This window comes from Mobula birostris, chromosome 7 (genome assembly GCF_030028105.1).
Source record: "Mobula birostris isolate sMobBir1 chromosome 7, sMobBir1.hap1, whole genome shotgun sequence".
Lineage (NCBI taxonomy): Eukaryota > Metazoa > Chordata > Chondrichthyes > Myliobatiformes > Myliobatidae > Mobula > Mobula birostris.
The window spans coordinates 179,876,061-179,894,337 of NC_092376.1; the positions used below are offsets into that span (position 1 = coordinate 179,876,061).

The 18,277-nt window shown below is 42.5% G+C and overlaps 1 protein-coding gene across 1 annotated transcript; it reads left to right on the plus strand.

The window, feature by feature from the left end:
* The first annotated feature begins 347 nt into the window (after positions 1-347).
* On the plus strand, positions 348-2,840 carry LOC140201017 (protocadherin gamma-C5-like). Its single transcript, XM_072264653.1, has one exon. It carries the CDS (start codon positions 348-350, stop codon positions 2,838-2,840), a length of 2,493 nt encoding a protein of 830 aa, XP_072120754.1.
* The last annotated feature ends 15,437 nt before the right edge of the window (positions 2,841-18,277 follow it).

Below are 18,277 nucleotides of genomic sequence, written 5' to 3' on the forward strand. Positions count from 1 at the left end.
CGGACGGCCCTTTCCACTGCGCAGCCACCATAACGCACAGTAAGCAGGAGAAAGAAATCGGGTATGCGCAGCTCCGTCGCTTTTGTCCTGAAATATAATCGCAACTATAAAGCAATTTCGAACAAAGTAACAAATGAAGTGATCCGATAGGTTCGCAGAATGGAAAGGTATTTTATATTCTGTTTTTTTTCGAGTTTTGCAAACGGGAATCTAGAGAGCAGTGGAAAGAATAATGCATAGTACCGTCTCATACTGAAGCAAAAGAAAGGGTTGCCCTTGAAATGAGGTATAACATACGCATTTTCCTGAAATACCAACGTCTGTGTTTTGTGTTTTCCTTGTGGAATATGTGTTCTGGGCAAATTCGGTATTCAATCCCTGAAGAACTGCAACTGAACGCCTTTGTTGGAAATATCGCTGCCGATTTAGGTTTAGATGAAGAGCAATTATCTGATCGTAGATTGCGAGTAGCGTCCCAACCTAGTAAACAATACGTCCACATAAATTTGGATAATGGCAACTTACTTGTGAAGGAACAGATTGACCGGGAAGAGCTTTGTGGGTCGAGCCTCGACTGTGTGTTATCGCTGGATGTAGTGCTAGAGAACCCGTTAACTCTCTATCAGGTGGAGGTGGAGATTCTCGATATAAATGACAATGCTCCCAGCTTCCAAAAGAACCAGATTCGCCTGGAAATCTCTGAGATTGCCGCTGTGGGAACACGCTTTACTCTCGAGTCCGCGCACGATCCGGACATCGGGTCGAACTCTTTGCAAACGTACCAGCTACACCCGAATGAATATTTTTCTCTGGATGTACAAATCCGCAGTGACAAAAGAACGTTGCCGGTGTTGGTTTTGCAGCGAGCGCTGGACAGAGAGATGATGTCGAAACATAAATTAACGGTAATAGCAAAGGATGGCGGTGTTCCCGTGAGATCGGGCACGGTTCAAGTTACAATCACGGTAAAGGATATAAATGATAACTCACCTGTTTTCCCCCAGTCGGTGTATAGGATTAGTTTGCTGGAGTCGGTTCCCCAGGGAACCTTAGTCATCAGATTAAACGCAACAGACTTGGACGATGGTCCAAATGGAGAGATAATATACTCTTTCAGTAGCCATTGTTCCGCTATAGTACGTGAAATATTTGGTGTGGATTCTAAAAATGGTGAAATCAGAGTTAAAGGAGTTTTAGATTATGAAAGAAACAATGCCTTTGAGATTAACGTGCAGGCCATGGACAAGGGCTCTGGGGCCATACCCGTGCACTGCGATATTTTCGTGGATATCGTTGATGTGAATGATAACGCACCTGAGGTGGAGTTAAGATCGCTTTCAAGCGCCGTACCTGAGCACGCTCCGCTTGGGACAATAGTGGCTTTATTCACTGCAGCAGATAAAGATTCGGGACAAAATGGACACGTACAATGTGAAATTGCGGATCAACTGCCATTTAAACTAGAGTCAAACAGGAAAAATTACTATAAAATGCTGATTACTCATTTATTGGATCGCGAAAATATTTCTAGGTATGATGTTACTATCACATGCACGGACGCAGGCAACCCTCCGCTAACTTCCAAGAAAACCATGCGAGTAGAAGTGTCAGATATAAATGACAACACACCACGATTTACGCAGCCTGTTTATATCGCACGCTTTATGGAGAACAATATAATAGGAGCTTCAATACTTTCGGTGACAGCTTTTGATCCTGATGAAGGAGAAAACGCTCGATTGTTATTTTCTATAATACCAATGCAGTTTCAAGGCACCCCGATCGCTACTCTTTTCTCTATCAACTCACAGAGTGGCGAGATATTTGCTCAGAAGCCTTTTGATTACGAACAATTAAAAAAACTTCAATTTCAGGTTCAAGTGCAGGATTCTGGAGTCCCACCGCTTGCTAGTAACGTTTCAGTGGACATTATCATCCTCGATCAGAATGACAACGCCCCAGTGATCGTGAATCCTTTGCCTGATTATGGGTCAACAGTAACAGAAACAATGCTTCGGTTTGCCGAACCAGGGTACTTGGTTGTAAAGGTGTCGGCCACCGATGCTGACGCTGGAGAGAACGCTCATCTCTTTTATCAGATTCTCCAACCAATTCATTCTAATCTCTTTACTATTTCACCGGACACTGGCGAAGTTTGGACTATCCGTCGCATTACGAACACAGATGCCTCTAAACAAAGATTGGTGATTGTGGTAAACGATAATGGAACGCCATCACTGTCAGCCACATTGACTTTATTATTAACTGTGGTGGACGGGAATCGTGAAACTTTTTCTAGTGTTACCAGTTTGTCGAACGATGCGGGTTTCACCCCCGACGTGAGCCTTTCGTTGGTAATTGCATTAGGGATAGTGTCTGCCATTTTCCTTACAGTTTTAATTATCCTCGCTTCTATACTTCACAAAGATAGGGGCGGTTTGGAATGCCAGTCCAGCATCCTTGGTGGTTGTTGCTGTTCAGAAACAAGAAATTCTTTCAATGGAATTCAGAAGGCCAGCAGAAGCCTTCAGATACCACCGAACTATGTTGAGGTATTTGGGGGTGATCCACTCTCCCAGAGCTTTCGGTACGAATCATGTTCACCATTGCAGTCTACGAAGAGAGACCTCATCACTCCGAACCCGCACAGGCCATCTCCCAGAAATAAGGGCGTCCAGAATGAATCCATTGGGAAAGAAAACATCAGAGTAATGGATTCTGATAATTACAGTAAGGCTGTAAGCAATGAGGTGAGGTGCTTCGTAGCAAAAGGTGTAATACGAAACAAAAAATTGAAAATGCTGGTAATACTCAAATGCCAGGCTTGCACCGGAGGGTAAAGAAGTCGGTTTAATGTGCCTTTGAAGTTAACTTGCAATCAATATCACATCCTTAGCCAATTATCTTCCCACTGATTTTGCCTGACCGGTTCAGTATTTCCAGAATTTCTAGTCTTTTTAAGGGGAAATATATATTTGTGTCGAGAGCACCGACATCATAATATGCGTAGTGTCGAAGTATCCACAATGCAGTTTTCTGTTAGGTTCTATTTGTTCTTAACATGTCTGTGAGTTTGTTTTATAAATACCTTTGTGGGGCTAATTTTAGTTCCACTGTGAGTGTGTACTCTGTTTTCCTGTCACACCACGTTTAACAAATGACCGTGCGGAATCCAGTGAAATCTAACAGAGATTGTTTTCTCCTGCATTCCCCGAGAGACATACTTGATGCCATTTTTTTCTTTAAGTCAGAAAGTTCTGGCTTGTAATCCTACTGTGTGCAAAACTATGGGCCAAATGTTCATACAGTATTAAGAATATTGTGCATGACTGGAGATTGCAATTTTCAGATGAAATGTTAAAGCGGGTGTCTTTCCTCTGCTCCATGTTTAGAAGTAACTGTAAAAAGCTCCAAAAACGGGTTAAATGTCTCCAGAATCTAGGTCCTAGACTCCAGGACTCTTTTTGCGTTTCAGTAAGACTTCTGTAATCTGGTAATCTTGTCATTACCGCGCTGCTTTTGCGCATACCGACTGATGTGTTTTCCAGACCACACGTCATGAAGTACGTTACTGATCGTCGAGTTAGTTCAGTGCTTTGCAAATGAATAAAGAGACCCTGGAGTTTGTATGATTGCTTTCGAATTGATGAGGTTACACGAGATTTGCCTGATTTTACAATTCTGGCAAGTGGGTTCCTCTGTCCTCCACATCATCATATATTACAAACCATCTTCCGAGGCAGTAGAATTAATTGCACATTCAGACAACATGAATTATCTCACCATGGATTAGTACTTAATCAATAGATAGTTCTGCAATGCAAGTGATCTGCTCATCTGCCTATTCCGACATTCAATGTTGACTCTGGTTCCTGGGACAGCATTTTATATCCTTTGGCAACTCCACTGTTAATATGCTTATGATCATCTAGTAACACCTCACCCATGTGCCCATGATAGACCTAAAGTAGCTTTAATCAACGACGTATGATAAATTTGTGTTGTTTTGTCAGGTTGAATAGGACGAATGACATGAAAAAAATGCTGGAGATAACGGTGTTCATCTGCGCCAGCTTCTCCGATTATTCTTAGTAGCAAGAGTTTGAAAGGTAAAAAAGGTGAATTCACAGACATGTTGGTGAGTTGCTGCAGTGTATTTTGTCGTCGGTAGAGGGAATATTTTGGATATTGTATTTTAATCCATGAAAACCGGAAGCTTTTCCCTCATATTGGTTAGCGACGGAACTTCCTCGACGACACAGACTCACTGCCTCTAAGGTGGGGCGGGGGTAAAGGTGCTTGGTATCTGGAAGTGGATCAGATGCGCATGTCACATAGTCTTAGTGAATTTGGCATTCATTGAATAAAATTAAGCAATTTATCAATAGCATGATGCAAGAATTCCATGCATGATGGTTCCGTGATTGCTCTGTTGTTGAACCTCGTTTAAAGATCCTCTTTCTGGTGATTGTGATTACCCGTTGTCGGTGTTGTATGAATACTCAGTATAAGTTTGACTGGCAGTGATTGTTTCGGTTCTAAGAAATTCTGATTCAAGTTGAGTGCTTGCAATGATTAGTATTCCAGCTCTCGCCTTATAGTTCAGTATGCATAAACTACCCAAATAAGTGTGTGTGAATGGATCCGCATATGGGTTAGTGCAATAAACCTTGAAAAAACAAAAACATCCTGGCTTGCACTGCTATGAAGGCAGCGCGTGATCGTTCTTTTGCAATCAGATTCTTTCTGATACTAATTTTATTGATGATACTTCCTGTTGTGTTCAATGAAGTTTCACCGTGAGGCCAACCAGTCTCAGTTCGCTTATAAATTCTATTTTTTTTTTCATCCATTCACAGTTACAATGGGAGATGGACTTTTTGAAACTAAATTAAACATACGTGTGCAGGTTATTGTAAAGCTCTCCTAAACAACAATATCAAAGTTAATTTCTATCATTTTGCTATTGACCTAATATGGATTGGTATGACATTTGCGGATATTACAGGGCAAGGGTATTACAGGACTATTCAGTATTATAATACGACTCGCTTATAATCATTTCACTATTACGTAAATAGAGTAATTATAGCAAACTTCCTGTGACAAATATGTTCAACCGAGTTCAACCTGTGTTCAACCGAATAAAATTATCCCCATCTGATTGAATATACCTACTTACTGCTCACCACCCCAACTCCTATTCCCTGCTGCACAAAACAGGAAACTGATATACCCCTTCCTTCCCTGAACAGGGCACAAGGGATAATAATATATTTCAGTTTATCTGGAAAGATTTGAAATCTATCATGTGGATCAAACGTTGCAGTAAAACTTGTCGTTATTGTTTTGTATCTTAATATAGAAAAAAAGTAGTTCCTATACCTTGCTTCCTCTGTGTGTTTTCAAAATGCAGCTCAGGGAGTTTTATTTTAAAAAACAGCGTTACAAGCAAAACTTGCAATCCAATCCCCTAATTGTATAGACAGTGACGATAACCAAATATTCTCGTTAATATTTACCCTATTCCCACAAATCCGTAAGGACCTCTTATTATCTGATTACCACTACAAATACGTTAAGAAAATTGGTATCTATTTTAACGATGTACATGTCCTTTTGACTTGATATCCCTCTCAGAAGTTTTAATACAATTTGGATGCTTCTGTAAATGACAAGGAATAGACATATTTGTTCCAGGTTTTTCGAAGTGCTAACCTACACCAAACGGATGGTCATGGGACAGTAAAGCAAAGGAACAACACTTTCTGCCCATGATGTGCGTGCCAAGACTAATTAAAACTTCAACGAATCCATTCTGCCTGCACAAGTTCCATGTCCTGCCATTCCTAGCCTACTCGTTTGCCTGCCCAAACGCCTGTGAAACATACTGTCGAATCTGTTTTGCCACATTTCCTAGCAGCGCAATTAGGTAGCTGTAAGATAAATCTTCACGCTAAGGCATTCAAAGACCTTATCTGCCTATCTTAGATGTACCCCTCATAATGTTAGGTATTTTCTCTCAAGTGCTTCAACAGATTCCAACACTAAAGAGAAAATAGTCAGACTTTCTCCAAACTCTTTTTATAGCGAATAATCTCCAATGCAAGCACATCCTGGTCAACCTCTTCTGCAAACATACAAAAACATCCGGATCTTTTCCGTAATGTGGTAACCAGAATTAAACACAAAACACCTGAGACAATTTCCCCATTTTTATATCCAATCCCACGACTACCGAAGGCAAATATGTAGTGAACCTTCTTCACCACCTCATTTTTTTTCTGTTTCCGGGATCTATGGATTTTCTTAAAACGTTGCTTATGACAAAGGGGACAGGAACGGTTGGAATCGCTTAGCACTTTAATGAAAGGGTATTTATTACTTTTGCCAAAATCAAACTTACAAAAATTAGTGAAAATTGTGAAAAGAAAACTGACAATACTTAAAAAATATATTTGCCAGACAGCACAATAATAGTTCCGTGCTTATTCTTGTCCGGTGTGAACTCATGAATCCAAGAACTATTCTTGCGGACATATTTACGAGGGTTGTTGGGAGTGGTTTCAACTAATACGGCAGAGGGCTGGAAATCAATACGATAGAGCTGAGGATGAGCCAGCAGATTGATAAGTACATTATGGGTGTAACATGAATGTAAGGAAGGACAAGCTAATAATTGCGTACAAAGGCAGACCGATCGTGAATCGTGGCAGAAAGAAAGCCATGTTTGGGAGCTTAACATCAAAGACTGTACGTTGTACTGAAAGGACAAGCAACAAGGCATAGCCGGTGATGTGGCTCAGTTGGTAACAAATGGAGTTACATCTTTAGAAAGAGGTGACATGGGGCCAGAAAATGTTTAATCATTGTGGGTGGAGTTAAGAAACTGCAAGGGGAAATAACATTATGGAAGTCATATATAGGCCTCCATATAGTAGCCAAGATGTGGGGTTGAGACCGCAAAGGCAGCTGAAAAAGGCTTCTAATGATAATGTCACAATAGTAATGGGGGACTTCAATATGCTAGGGGATTGAGAAAATCAGTTTGGTGACGGATCGCAAGAGAGGGATTTTATTGAATGCCTACGAGGTGGCTTTTTAGAGTAGCTTGTGCTTGAGACTAATTGGGGAAAGGTTATATTAGATTGGGTGTTGTGTAATAAACCAGATCATATTAGGGAGCTTGATATAAAGGAACCATTAGGGGACGGTGATCATAATATGATTGAATTCGTACTCCAATTTGAGAGCGAGAGGCAAAAGTCGTATGTATTAGTATTGTAATGGAATTAAGGGAGTTACGGAGGCTGAGAAGGGCTTGCTCAGGTGGATTGGAGAGGGATACAGGCGGGATGACGGCAGAGCAGAGAACGCTGAAGTTTCGAGGAATAGTTCACAAGGCGCAGGATAGATACGTTCTACAGAGAAAAAAGTCCCCAACTGGCATGGGGGGGGAGGGGGCTGGCGGAGAGCGACCGTGGCCGATAAAAGAAATTAAAGACTGCGTAAAAGTCAAGGAAAGCGCATATAAGGTAGCAAAATTGCTTGGGGATTTGGATGATTGAGAGGCTTTTAAAATCCAACAAAAGGCATCTAAAAAGCTATAAGAGGAAGGATGAAATGTGAGAACAGACTAGCCAATAAAGCAGAATACCGAAAGTTTTTTTCGTTATATAAAGGGTAAAATTCGTCCGCTGGAAAATGATGCTGGCGAGGTAGTAATGGGGGACAAAGAAACAGCAGATGAACCTGATGGGTGCGTTGCATCTGTATTCACCGTGAAAGATACTAGCGGTGTGCCAGAGTTCCATGAGTGCCAGTGAGAAAGAACGAGTGCCATTGCTTTTACAAATGAAAAAGTGCAGAATCAAATATCGCTATGATGATTGTACGTTCTAGTATCAATTGTTTGGCGACAATAAAGTATAAAGTGCTAGGCAAACTGAAAGTTCCTAAGGTGGATAGGTCAGCTGCACCAGAAGGACTACATCACAGAGTGCTGAAAGTTCTTTCTGAAGAGATAACAGATGCATTGGTGGTAATCTTTCAAGAATCACTTAATTCTGGGCTGGTTCCGGAAGACTAGAAAATCACTAATTAGATTACATTAGATTCAATTTCATTGTCACTGTGCCGAGTATAGATACAAAGCCCATGAAATGCAATTAGCATCTGACCAGAAGTGCAAAAGAATAGTATTATTTACAAAATAACTACGAATAAAAAGCAAGTGCTACAGTATGCAAATATAAAAGTACTGAGACAGTACAATATGGGTGCAGTACTGCTTAGTGCAATGACGTGAGGTTCAGCAGGGTCACAGCCTCAGGGAAAAAACTCTTCCTGTGCATGCTGGTGCGGGAGCGGAGGCTCCTGTAGCGCCTACCGGATGGGAGAAAAGTAAAGAGTACATGGTTAGGGTGAGATGCATCCTCAAAAATGCTTTTTGCCCTGCCCAGGCCACGTTTATGGTAGATATTCTCAATGGTGGGCAATTGGGTGCCGATAATCCGCTGGGCAGTTTTCACCAGCCGCTGGAGTGCTTTGCGGATACGGGACAATTGCCATAACACACTGAGATGCAGTTGATGAGTATGCTTTTAATGGTACAGCGGTAAAAGTCCGTCAGCATCCTAGGGCAGAAGTGAACTTTCTTGATGCTCCGGAGGAAATAAAGGCACCAATGTCACTGCACTCTTTGGGAATGGAGCAAGGCAAAGAAAGGAAACCATAGGCCATTTAGCCTAACCTCAGTAGCTGGGAAAGTGTTGTAGTCTATTATTAAGGATGAGGTTTCTGGTTTCTGAGTTCTTAAAATAAGTCAAATTCATCATGGTTTCTTTAAAGCGAAATCTTGCCTGACAAATCTGTTAAGGGCTTCGAGAAAGCAGCAGGCAGGCGGACAAAGGAGAGACACTGGATGTTATTTGTTTGGATTTTCAGAAGGCGTTTGATAGGGTGCCACATACGAGACTGCTTAACAAGATAAACTCCTATGGCGTTACCGGAAATATAGTGATGGATAGCGGAATGGCTGACAGGCAGGAAGCAGCGAGTGAGAATTAAGGGGGCCTATTCTGGTTGGCTGCCAGTGACCTGTGGTGTTCTTTAGGCGTCAGTATTGGGACTGCTGCTTTTCATATTGTTTGTCGATTATTTAGATAGTGGTTTTGTGGCAAAGTTTGTGGTGATACGAAGACAGGTGGCGGGGTGGGGGTAGCTGGTGCTGAGGATGCAATTCTATTGCAGCACGAATTAGACAATTTGGAAAAATGGCAGATGGAATAGTGTTGGAAAATGCATAGTACTGCTTTTTAGCAAAAGCAACAATAGTGCGGACTATTATCTAAATGGGAAGAAGGTTCAAACATCGGAGGTGCATTGGAACTTAAGATTTAATTACCAGGTTGAGTCTGTGGTGAAGAAGGCTAATGCAATGTTGGCATATATTTCAAGGGGAATAGAACATAAAACCTATGAAATAATGCTGCGAACTGATAAGACATTTGTCAAGCCGCACCTGGAGTATTGTCAACAGCTTTGGGCCCCACACCTCAGAAAGAATGTGTTGTTAATAGACAGAGTCCAGTGGAGGCTCTTGAGGATGACTCCAGGACTGAAGGGGTTAGCATAAGAGGAGCGTTTGGCCACTTTGGGACTGTACTCACTGTAATGTAGAAGATTACGGGGGGAGGGGTTGCTGGGCGGGATCTCATTGAAACCTACCGAATGTTGAAAGAAACTAGATAGGGTGAGTGTGGAGAGGAGGTTTCCTATGGTGGGGGTACCCGGAACTAGAGGGCACAGCCTCAGAATTGAGGGGCGATCTTTTAGAACAGAGGTTAGGAGAAATATTTTCAGCCAGAGAGTAGTGAATCTGTGGAATGGTCTGCAGGGATTGCGGTGGACGCCAGGTCCGTGGGTATACAGTATTTAAGTCGCAAGTTGTTCGTTGGATATGGTGAGAAGGCATGTGTATGTGCTTGATGAAATCGCGGAGCAGACTCGATGGTCTGAATGGCCTCATTCTGCGCCTATGTCTTATGGCCTTCTGGTATAAAGCAGGGAGATCGCTAGTGTTCCTGACGAATTTAACTGCGGGAAGTGCATCCAGTTGCAGCTTCTAATAATACGCGTAAAGGTTTTGGAGCTGCAACTGGATGAACTCCAAATCATTTGAGGGGTGATTGATTGGACGTGTCGAGAAGTAGATGCACCCAAGGTGCTGGACACAGGAAACTGGGTGACAGTCAGGAAGAGGAAACGGGTTAAGGAGCTAGTGCATAGTGACCATACACCTCAACAACAGCGACATCTCTTTGGATATTCTCTTGGGGGTAGGGATAACCTAACAGGAAAGTCACGGTAGTTGGCTTTCTGGCACGCAGAAGAGGACGGTTAGAAGGGGCATGCTGTGGTGACAGGCGATTCGTTAGTTAGGGTTTCTGTGGGCGAGAACGAGATTCCGATTAGTATTTTGCCTCCTGGGTGCCCGGGTCCGTGACATTTCGAATCGAGAACACAGCATTCTTAAGTGGAAGGTGACAGCTAAAGGTCATCGTCCATATAGGTATCAATGACACAGGTGGAATGGGTGATGAATTTCTGCATTGGGAGTGCAGGGAGTTAGGTGTTAATTTTAAAGGCGGGACTACCAGGAATTATGGGTCAACACGTGGAATATGACGTTGTGAACATTCGTGAAATTTAGTTGCAGGAGGGGATGGACTGGCAGCTTAATATTCCAGCGTCCCGTTGTTTTACAAGTGACGGAACGGGAAGGGTTAAAGGAGGAGGGGTAGCTGTATTAGTCAGAGAAGATGTCACGGCAGTGCTTGGTCTGGACAGATGGGAGAACATGACTAGTGAAGCGTTATGCGTGGAACTGAGAAATAAGGAAAGTATGACCATGTTAATAGGACGATATTACAGACCACCAAACAGGCCTAGAGAATAAGAATTACAAATATGTCAAGAGGTCGCAGACCATTGCAAGAAACATATGTGTTATAATGGGTGATTTTAACTTTCCACATTTTGATTGGGAATCTCAAACAATAAAAGGACTAGATGGGATCGAGTTTGTCAAAAGTGTTCAGGAAATTTTCCTTCATCAGTACGTAAAAACCCCAACGGGATAGCTTGTGATTCTGGATCTGCTATTAGCGAAAGAGACAGGGCAGGTGACAGACGATTGTGTAGGGGAGCACTTCGCATCCAATGACCACGGCGCCATTAGATTCACAGGGAATATACAAAAACATAGGTCTGGTCCACGGGTTGAGATTCTAAATTGGAGAAAGGCCAGTTTTGAAGGTATCAGAAATTATATGGCAAGGGAGATTTGGGAACGTGCTCTTTTTCTGGAAAAAGTGTAGTTGGAAAGTGGGAGACCTTCATAAACGAAATTTTGAGAGTCCAAATTAAAAGGTAAAGATAGCAGGTATAGGGAACCTTGGTTTTCAATAGACACAGAGGCTCTGGTTAAAAGAAAAAATGGAGCGGCATAGCAGGTACAGGCATGTGGGAAGAAACGAGTACAACAAGTGTAAGAGACACTTAAGAAAGAAATCTGGAAGGCGAAAAATTGCTTTAGCAGACAAGGTGAAGGAGAAAGGTTTCTACAGATATATTACAAGGAAAGGGATTGCAAGGGGAAAATCGGTCCTCTGGAAGACGAGAATGGTAATCCATGTGCGGAGCGAAAGTCAAATCCATGTGTGAGAGATATTAAATGCATTCTTTGTATCAATATTTACTCAGAAGTTGGATACATACACTATAGAAGTGAGGCAAAGCGGAATCAACTTCATGAACCCTGTACAGATTACAGAGGAGGAGGTGATGATACCCTGAGGCCAATCACAGTGGATAAATACGCAGGGCATGAACAAGTGTCCGCTCGGACCCTACAGGAGGCAAATCCAGAAATCCAGATAATTCATCTATCCAGCAGAGATGATTTAAAAATCCTTTGCGATAGGTGAGGCACGACAAGATTTGAGGATGGCAAATGTGGTTACGCTGTTTTTTTTTTTAAAAAACGAGTCTCTAAACAGAAACCAGGAAATGATAGACTAGAGAGTCTGACATCAGTTGAAGGTATTCCAAGGGACCAGCTTTATAAATATTTGGATAGACAGGCCTGATTAAAGATAGTCAGCATGGACTCTTTCGTGATAGATAATGTCCAACCAGTCTTGCAGAGTTTTCGAGGAAGTTGCTAGAATAGTGGATGAAGGAAAGACAGTGGCTGTTGTCTACATAGATTGTAGAAAAACATTTGAGGCAGGTCAAGAAAGCTCAGTAGCTCGGCAATTAGGGTGAGGTCGTACATTAGATTAGGCATTGGCTTTGTGGCAGAAGCCAGAGAGTGGCAGTAGAGGATTGTCTCTCTAACTGAAAGCCCGTGACTGGTGGTGTGCCTCAAGGATTGGTGCTGGGTCCTTTTTGTATGTCATCTACATCAATGATCTAGATAATAATGTACCTAACTGTATCAGCGAAGTTGCGGACAGCACTTAAATTTGGCGTGTACTGGACAGTGAGGAAAGCTATCATGGTTTACAGAAGGATCTGCATCAGCTGGAAGAATTTGCTGAAAAATGGCAGATGGAATTTAATGCAGACAGCTTCGGGTTTTAGCACGTCGGTGTGATTGGCCGGAATTGGTCTTACACAGCAAACGCTAGGTACTGAGAAGTGTAGTCGAGCAAAGAGATCCGACAATACAGGTCCATAATTCGTTGAAAATTGCGTCAGGGGTAGATTGGGTCGTAAGAAAATTTCGACACATTGGCCTTCATAAATCAATGTATTGAATTCAGAAGATGGGATGTAATACTGAAGTTGTAGAAGACGTTGCTGAGGCCAAGTTGGGAATATTGTGTGCTACTTTGGTCACCTAACTACAGAAAAGATGTAAGTAAGATTAAGAGAATGCTGAAACATTTACAAGGATATTGCCAGATCTGGAAAACCTAAATTATAAAGAAAGACTGAAGAGGTTTGGACTGCATTCTTTAGAGCGTAGAAGATTGCGAGGAGATTTGATGGAAGTGTACAAAATTATGAGTGGTGTAAATAGGGTAAATGCAAGCAGGCCTTTTCCACTGAGGTTGGGTTGGACTGCAACCAGAGGCCATTGGTTATCGGTGAAAGGTGAGAAGTTTAAGAGGAACGTAAGGGAAACCTTCTTCACTCCGACGTTCGTTAGAGTACGGAATAAGCTGCAAGCACATGTGGTGCAAGTGAGCTCGATTTCAACGTTGAAGAGATGTCTAGGTACATAGATAGTAAGGATATGGAGGCCTATGGACCGGATGGGAGTAGGGTGTTTAAATGTCTTCGACATGGAGTAGATGGGCCGAAGGGCCTGTTCCTATGCTGCACTTCTGTATGACTCTATGAATCTATGATGGGAATATTGGGGAAGAAGATCCAATCGATCATCCTCCCGATGCTATTTCTGGCTGAACATGCTTACAAATATTTTATTCTTCCCTTTTATCCTCATTTGTTGGGCCAGTCATTTATTAAGGGTGGATTTACAATATGGAAATTAGGATAGTACAGTGTCGTACTCGGTGTACACGATATAAAGTGCCGTACACGTCCGCCCACGATGTTGCGTCAGTCTATATAAGCCCACCCTACTGTCAATTGGACCCTTCTTTCCGACTCAGCCCGAAAATTCTACAATTTTCTTACATTCATGTCCCTATCTACTACCAACTACATCTGTGCGTTCCAGACACGTGCCGTTCTCTGTGTAAAAACTTTACCTCTGACATCTCCCTTAAGCTTACCTCCACTCACCTGTCCTCTTCTCTTAAATGGGTGTTCTCTGGTGTTGGCCATTACCATGCTCGGGAAGGGGTTCTGCTGTGCACCGTAGGTCTCTCATTTTCTTACAGATACATCATCGCCTCTCATCCTAATCTCTTCAATTGAAAAACCCTACTTCTTTCGACCTTTCGTCGTAAGACATGCTCACCTTCAGTTCATGTTCTTAGATGTTTTTAGATGTTCATAACTAAGTCTTAGTTGTGCTCAGATAATCCGTAGTGCTCCCAAAGATTAAAGAGATGATAAAGTCGAACTGTGGAGCTTTGTTCTGTGGAGCTTGTTCAGGTGTTTGATGTATTACTGCTTAGAATTTCTGCAGCCCTATTATACAACTTCACTGGGCTGGTATCTCATCAATAATGGATATGCCTAGTTCAACACCCTGCACTTTTCATTCAATCGGGTTTGATATTAATGGAAAGGCCAGAGTTAACCAATTGCAGAACAGATTACTATAGTGTAAACCTTTTCTTCCGATGCTCCACGTGGAATGCCGTTTTCCATGTTCTAGGGTGCTAGATTTCGTTTGCTCATATTGAGCAGGTCTGTAGCAATCCACAACATAATGCGTAGACAGGATCTTGTCACTTCTTCTGCAGACATCACGGACAGTTGCTTCTGCTACGTGTAGATGGAAGAAGGCAAGATCAGCTATGTTTTCTTCATGTTTTTGTTCAGACGTTGCTGACGCAGATCCAGTATATAGAAACATAGAAACATAGAAAATAGGTGCAGGAGTAGGCCATTCGACCCTTCGAGCCTGCACCGCCATTTATTATGATCATGGCTGATCATCCAACTCAGAACCCTGCACCAGCCTTCCCTCCATACCCCCTGATCCCCGTAGTCACAAGGACCATATCTAACTCCCTCTTAAATATAGCCAATGAACTGGCCTCAACTGTTTCCTGTGGCCGAGCATTCCACAGATTCACCACTCTCTGTGTGAAGAGTTTTTCCTAATCTCGGTCCTAAAAGGCTTCCCCTTTATGCTCAAACTGTGACCCCTTGTTCTGGACTTCCCCAACATCGGGAACAATCTTCCTGCATCTAGCCTGTCCAATCCCTTTAGGATTTTATACGTTTCAATCAGATCCCCCCTCAATCTTCTAAATTCCAACGAGTACAAGCCCAGTTCATCCAGTCGTTCTTCATATGAAAGTCCTGCCATCCCAGGAATCAATCTGGTGAACCTTCTTTGTACTCCCTCTATGGCAAGGATGTCTTTCCTCAGATTAGGGGATCAAAACTGCACACAATACTCCAGGTGTGGTCTCACCAAGGCCTTGTACAACTGCAGTAGTACCTCCCTGCTCCAGTACTCGAATCGCTATAAACGCCAACATACCATTCGCCTTTTTTACCACCTGCTGTACCTGCATGCCCACTTTCAATGACTGGTGTATAATAACATCCAGGTCTCGTTGCACCTCCCCTCTTGCTAATCGGCCACCATTCAGATAATAATCTGTTTTCCTATTTTTGCCAACAAAGTGGATAACTTCACATTTATCCACATTAAATTGCATCTGCCATGAATTTGCCCACTCACCCAAACTATCCAAGTCACCCTGCACCCTCTTAGCATCCTCCTCACAGCTAACACTGCCACCCAGCTTCGTGTCATCTGCAAACTTGGAGATGCTGCATTTAATTCCCTCATGCAAGTCATTAATATATATTGTAAACAACTGGGGTCCCAGCACTGAGCCTTGCGGTACCCCACTAGTCACTGCCTGCCATTCTGAAAAGGTCCCGTTTATTCCCATTCTTTGCTTCCTGTCTGCTAACCAATTCTCAATCCACATCAATACCTTACCCCCAATACCGTGTGCTTTAAGTTTGCACACTAATCTCCTGTGTGGGACCTTGTCAAAAGCCTTTTGAAAATCCAAATATACCACATCCACTGGTTCTCTCCTATCCACTCTACTAGTTACATCCTCAAAAAATTCTATGAGATTCGTCAGACATGATTTTCCTTTCACAAATCCATGCTGACTTTGTCCGATGATTTCACTGCTTTCCAAATGTGCTGTTATCACATCTTTGATAACTGACTCCAGCAGTTTCCCCACCACCGACGTTAGGCTAACCGGTCTATAATTCCCCGGTTTCTCTCTCCCTCCCTTTTTAAAAAGTGTGGTTACATTAGCCATCCTTCAATTCTCAGGAACTAGTCCAGAATCTAACGAGTTTTGAAAAATTATCACTAATGCATCCACTATTTCTTGGGCTACTTCCTTAAGCACTCTGGGATGCAGACCATCTGGCCCTGGGGATTTATCTGCCTTTAGTCCCTTCAATTTACCCAACACCACTGCCCTACTAACATGTATTTCGCTCAGTTCCTCCATCTCACTGGACCCTCTGTCCCCTACTATTTCTGGAAGATTATTTATGTCCTCCTTCGTGAAGACAGAACCAAAGTAATTATTCAATTGGTCTGCCATGTCCTTGCTCCCCATAATCAATTCACCTGTTTCTGTCTGTAGGGGACCTACATTTGTCTTTACCAGTCTTTTCCTTTTTACATATCTATAAAAGCTTTTACAGTCAGTTTTTATGTCCCTGCCAGTTTTCTCTCATAATCTTTTTTCCCTTTCCTAATTAAGCCCTTTGCCCTCCTCTGCTGAACTCTGAATTTCTCCCAGTGCTCAGGTGAGCCACTTTTTCTGGCTAACTTGTATGCTTCTTCTTTGGAATTGATACTATCCCTAATTTCTCTTGTCAGCCACGGGTGGACTACCTTCCTTGATTTATTCTTTTGCCAAACTGGGATGAACAATTGTTGTAGTTCATCCATGCAATCCTTAAATGCTTGCCATTGCATATCCACCGTCGATCCTTTAAGTGTCATTTGCCAGTCTATCTTAGCTAATCCACGTCTCATACCTTCAAAGTTACCCCTCTTTAAGTCCAGAACCTTTGTTTCTGAATTAACTATGTCACTCTCCATCTTAATGAAGAATTCCACCATATTATGGTCACTCTTACCCAAGGGCCTCTCACGACAAGATTGCTAATTAACCCTTCCTCATTGCTCAAAACCCAGTCTAGAATATCCTGCTCTCTAGTTGGTTCCTCGACATGTTGGTTCAAAAAACCATCCTGCATACATTCCATGAAATCCTGTTCCTCAGCACCTTTACCAATTTGGTTCACCCAATCTACATGTAGATTGAAGGCACCCATTATAACTGCTGTTCCTTTATTGCACACATTTCTAATTTCCTGTTTAATACCATCTCCGATCTCACAACTACTGTTAGGTGGCCTGTACACAACTCCTACCAGCGTTTTCTGCCCCTTAGTGTTACGCAGCTCTACCCATATCAATTCAACATCTTCCCGGCTTATGTCCTTCCTTTCTATTGCGTTAATCTCATCTTTAACCAGCAACGCCACCCCACCTCCTTTTCTTTCATGTCTATCCCTCCTGAATATTGAATATCCCTGAACGTTGAGCTCCCATCCTTGGTCACCCTGGAGCCATGTCTCTGTGATCCCAACTATATCATAATCATTAATAACAATCTGCACTTTCAATTCATCCACCTTGTTACAAATGCTCCTTGCATTGACACACAAAGCCTTCAGGCACTCTTTTACAACTCTCTTAGCCCTTATACAATTATGTTGAAAAGTGGCCCTTTTTAATGCTTGCCCTGGATTTGTCGGCCTGCCACTTTTACTTTTCTCCTTACTACTTTTTGCTTCTACCCTCACTTTACACCCCTCTGTCTCTCTGCACTGGTTCCCATCCCCCTGTTGTGAACTAACCTCCTCTCGCCTAGCCTCTTTAATTTGATTCCCACCCCCCAACCATTCTAGTTTAAAGTCACCTCAGTAGCCCTCGCTAATCTCCCTGCCAGGATATTGGTCCCCCTAGGATTCAAGTGTAACCCGTCCTTTTTGTACAGGTCACGCCTGCGCCAAAAGAGGTCCCAATGATCCAAAATATGTCCTTTGGTGTGGACTGATCCAGTGATACTGACGCATTTTTGCTGATGGGCATTAACTCTACCAGCCCAAAGTATTCCAGAACATTAGAGAATTTAATGTTTTTTCAGAGCAATGAAAGCGAACTCATTCACCAAGCTAGATTAGGAAATCAGAGATATGGATAAAGATAGTTCAATACGTCTTTGAAAAGACATGCTGCTTGGCAGCAGATCTGAAATATTTTTGATTTAAATGTAACCTCCGTATCATCCGTTTGAACTTCTGCTAATCGCCAGAACTGAAAGTTACCATTTCCAAATGGAACACTGGAGGAATAATTTTCCTTAAATCATTCGTTCTGTGCATCACATGAACATTTTAAATTTTGCCAAAATTATGCTATTAAAGATGACACGTTGGAACGCCTCTGCCTTCAGAGGAGGCTGATAAAAGCTGGACCTTGCACATCCATACTCACGTT

What these genes read in the sequence shown, in the direction of transcription:
- LOC140201017 (XM_072264653.1), top strand. Translation starts at nt 348, where the DNA reads ATGTGTTCTGGGCAAATTCGGTATTCAATCCCTGAAGAACTGCAACTG.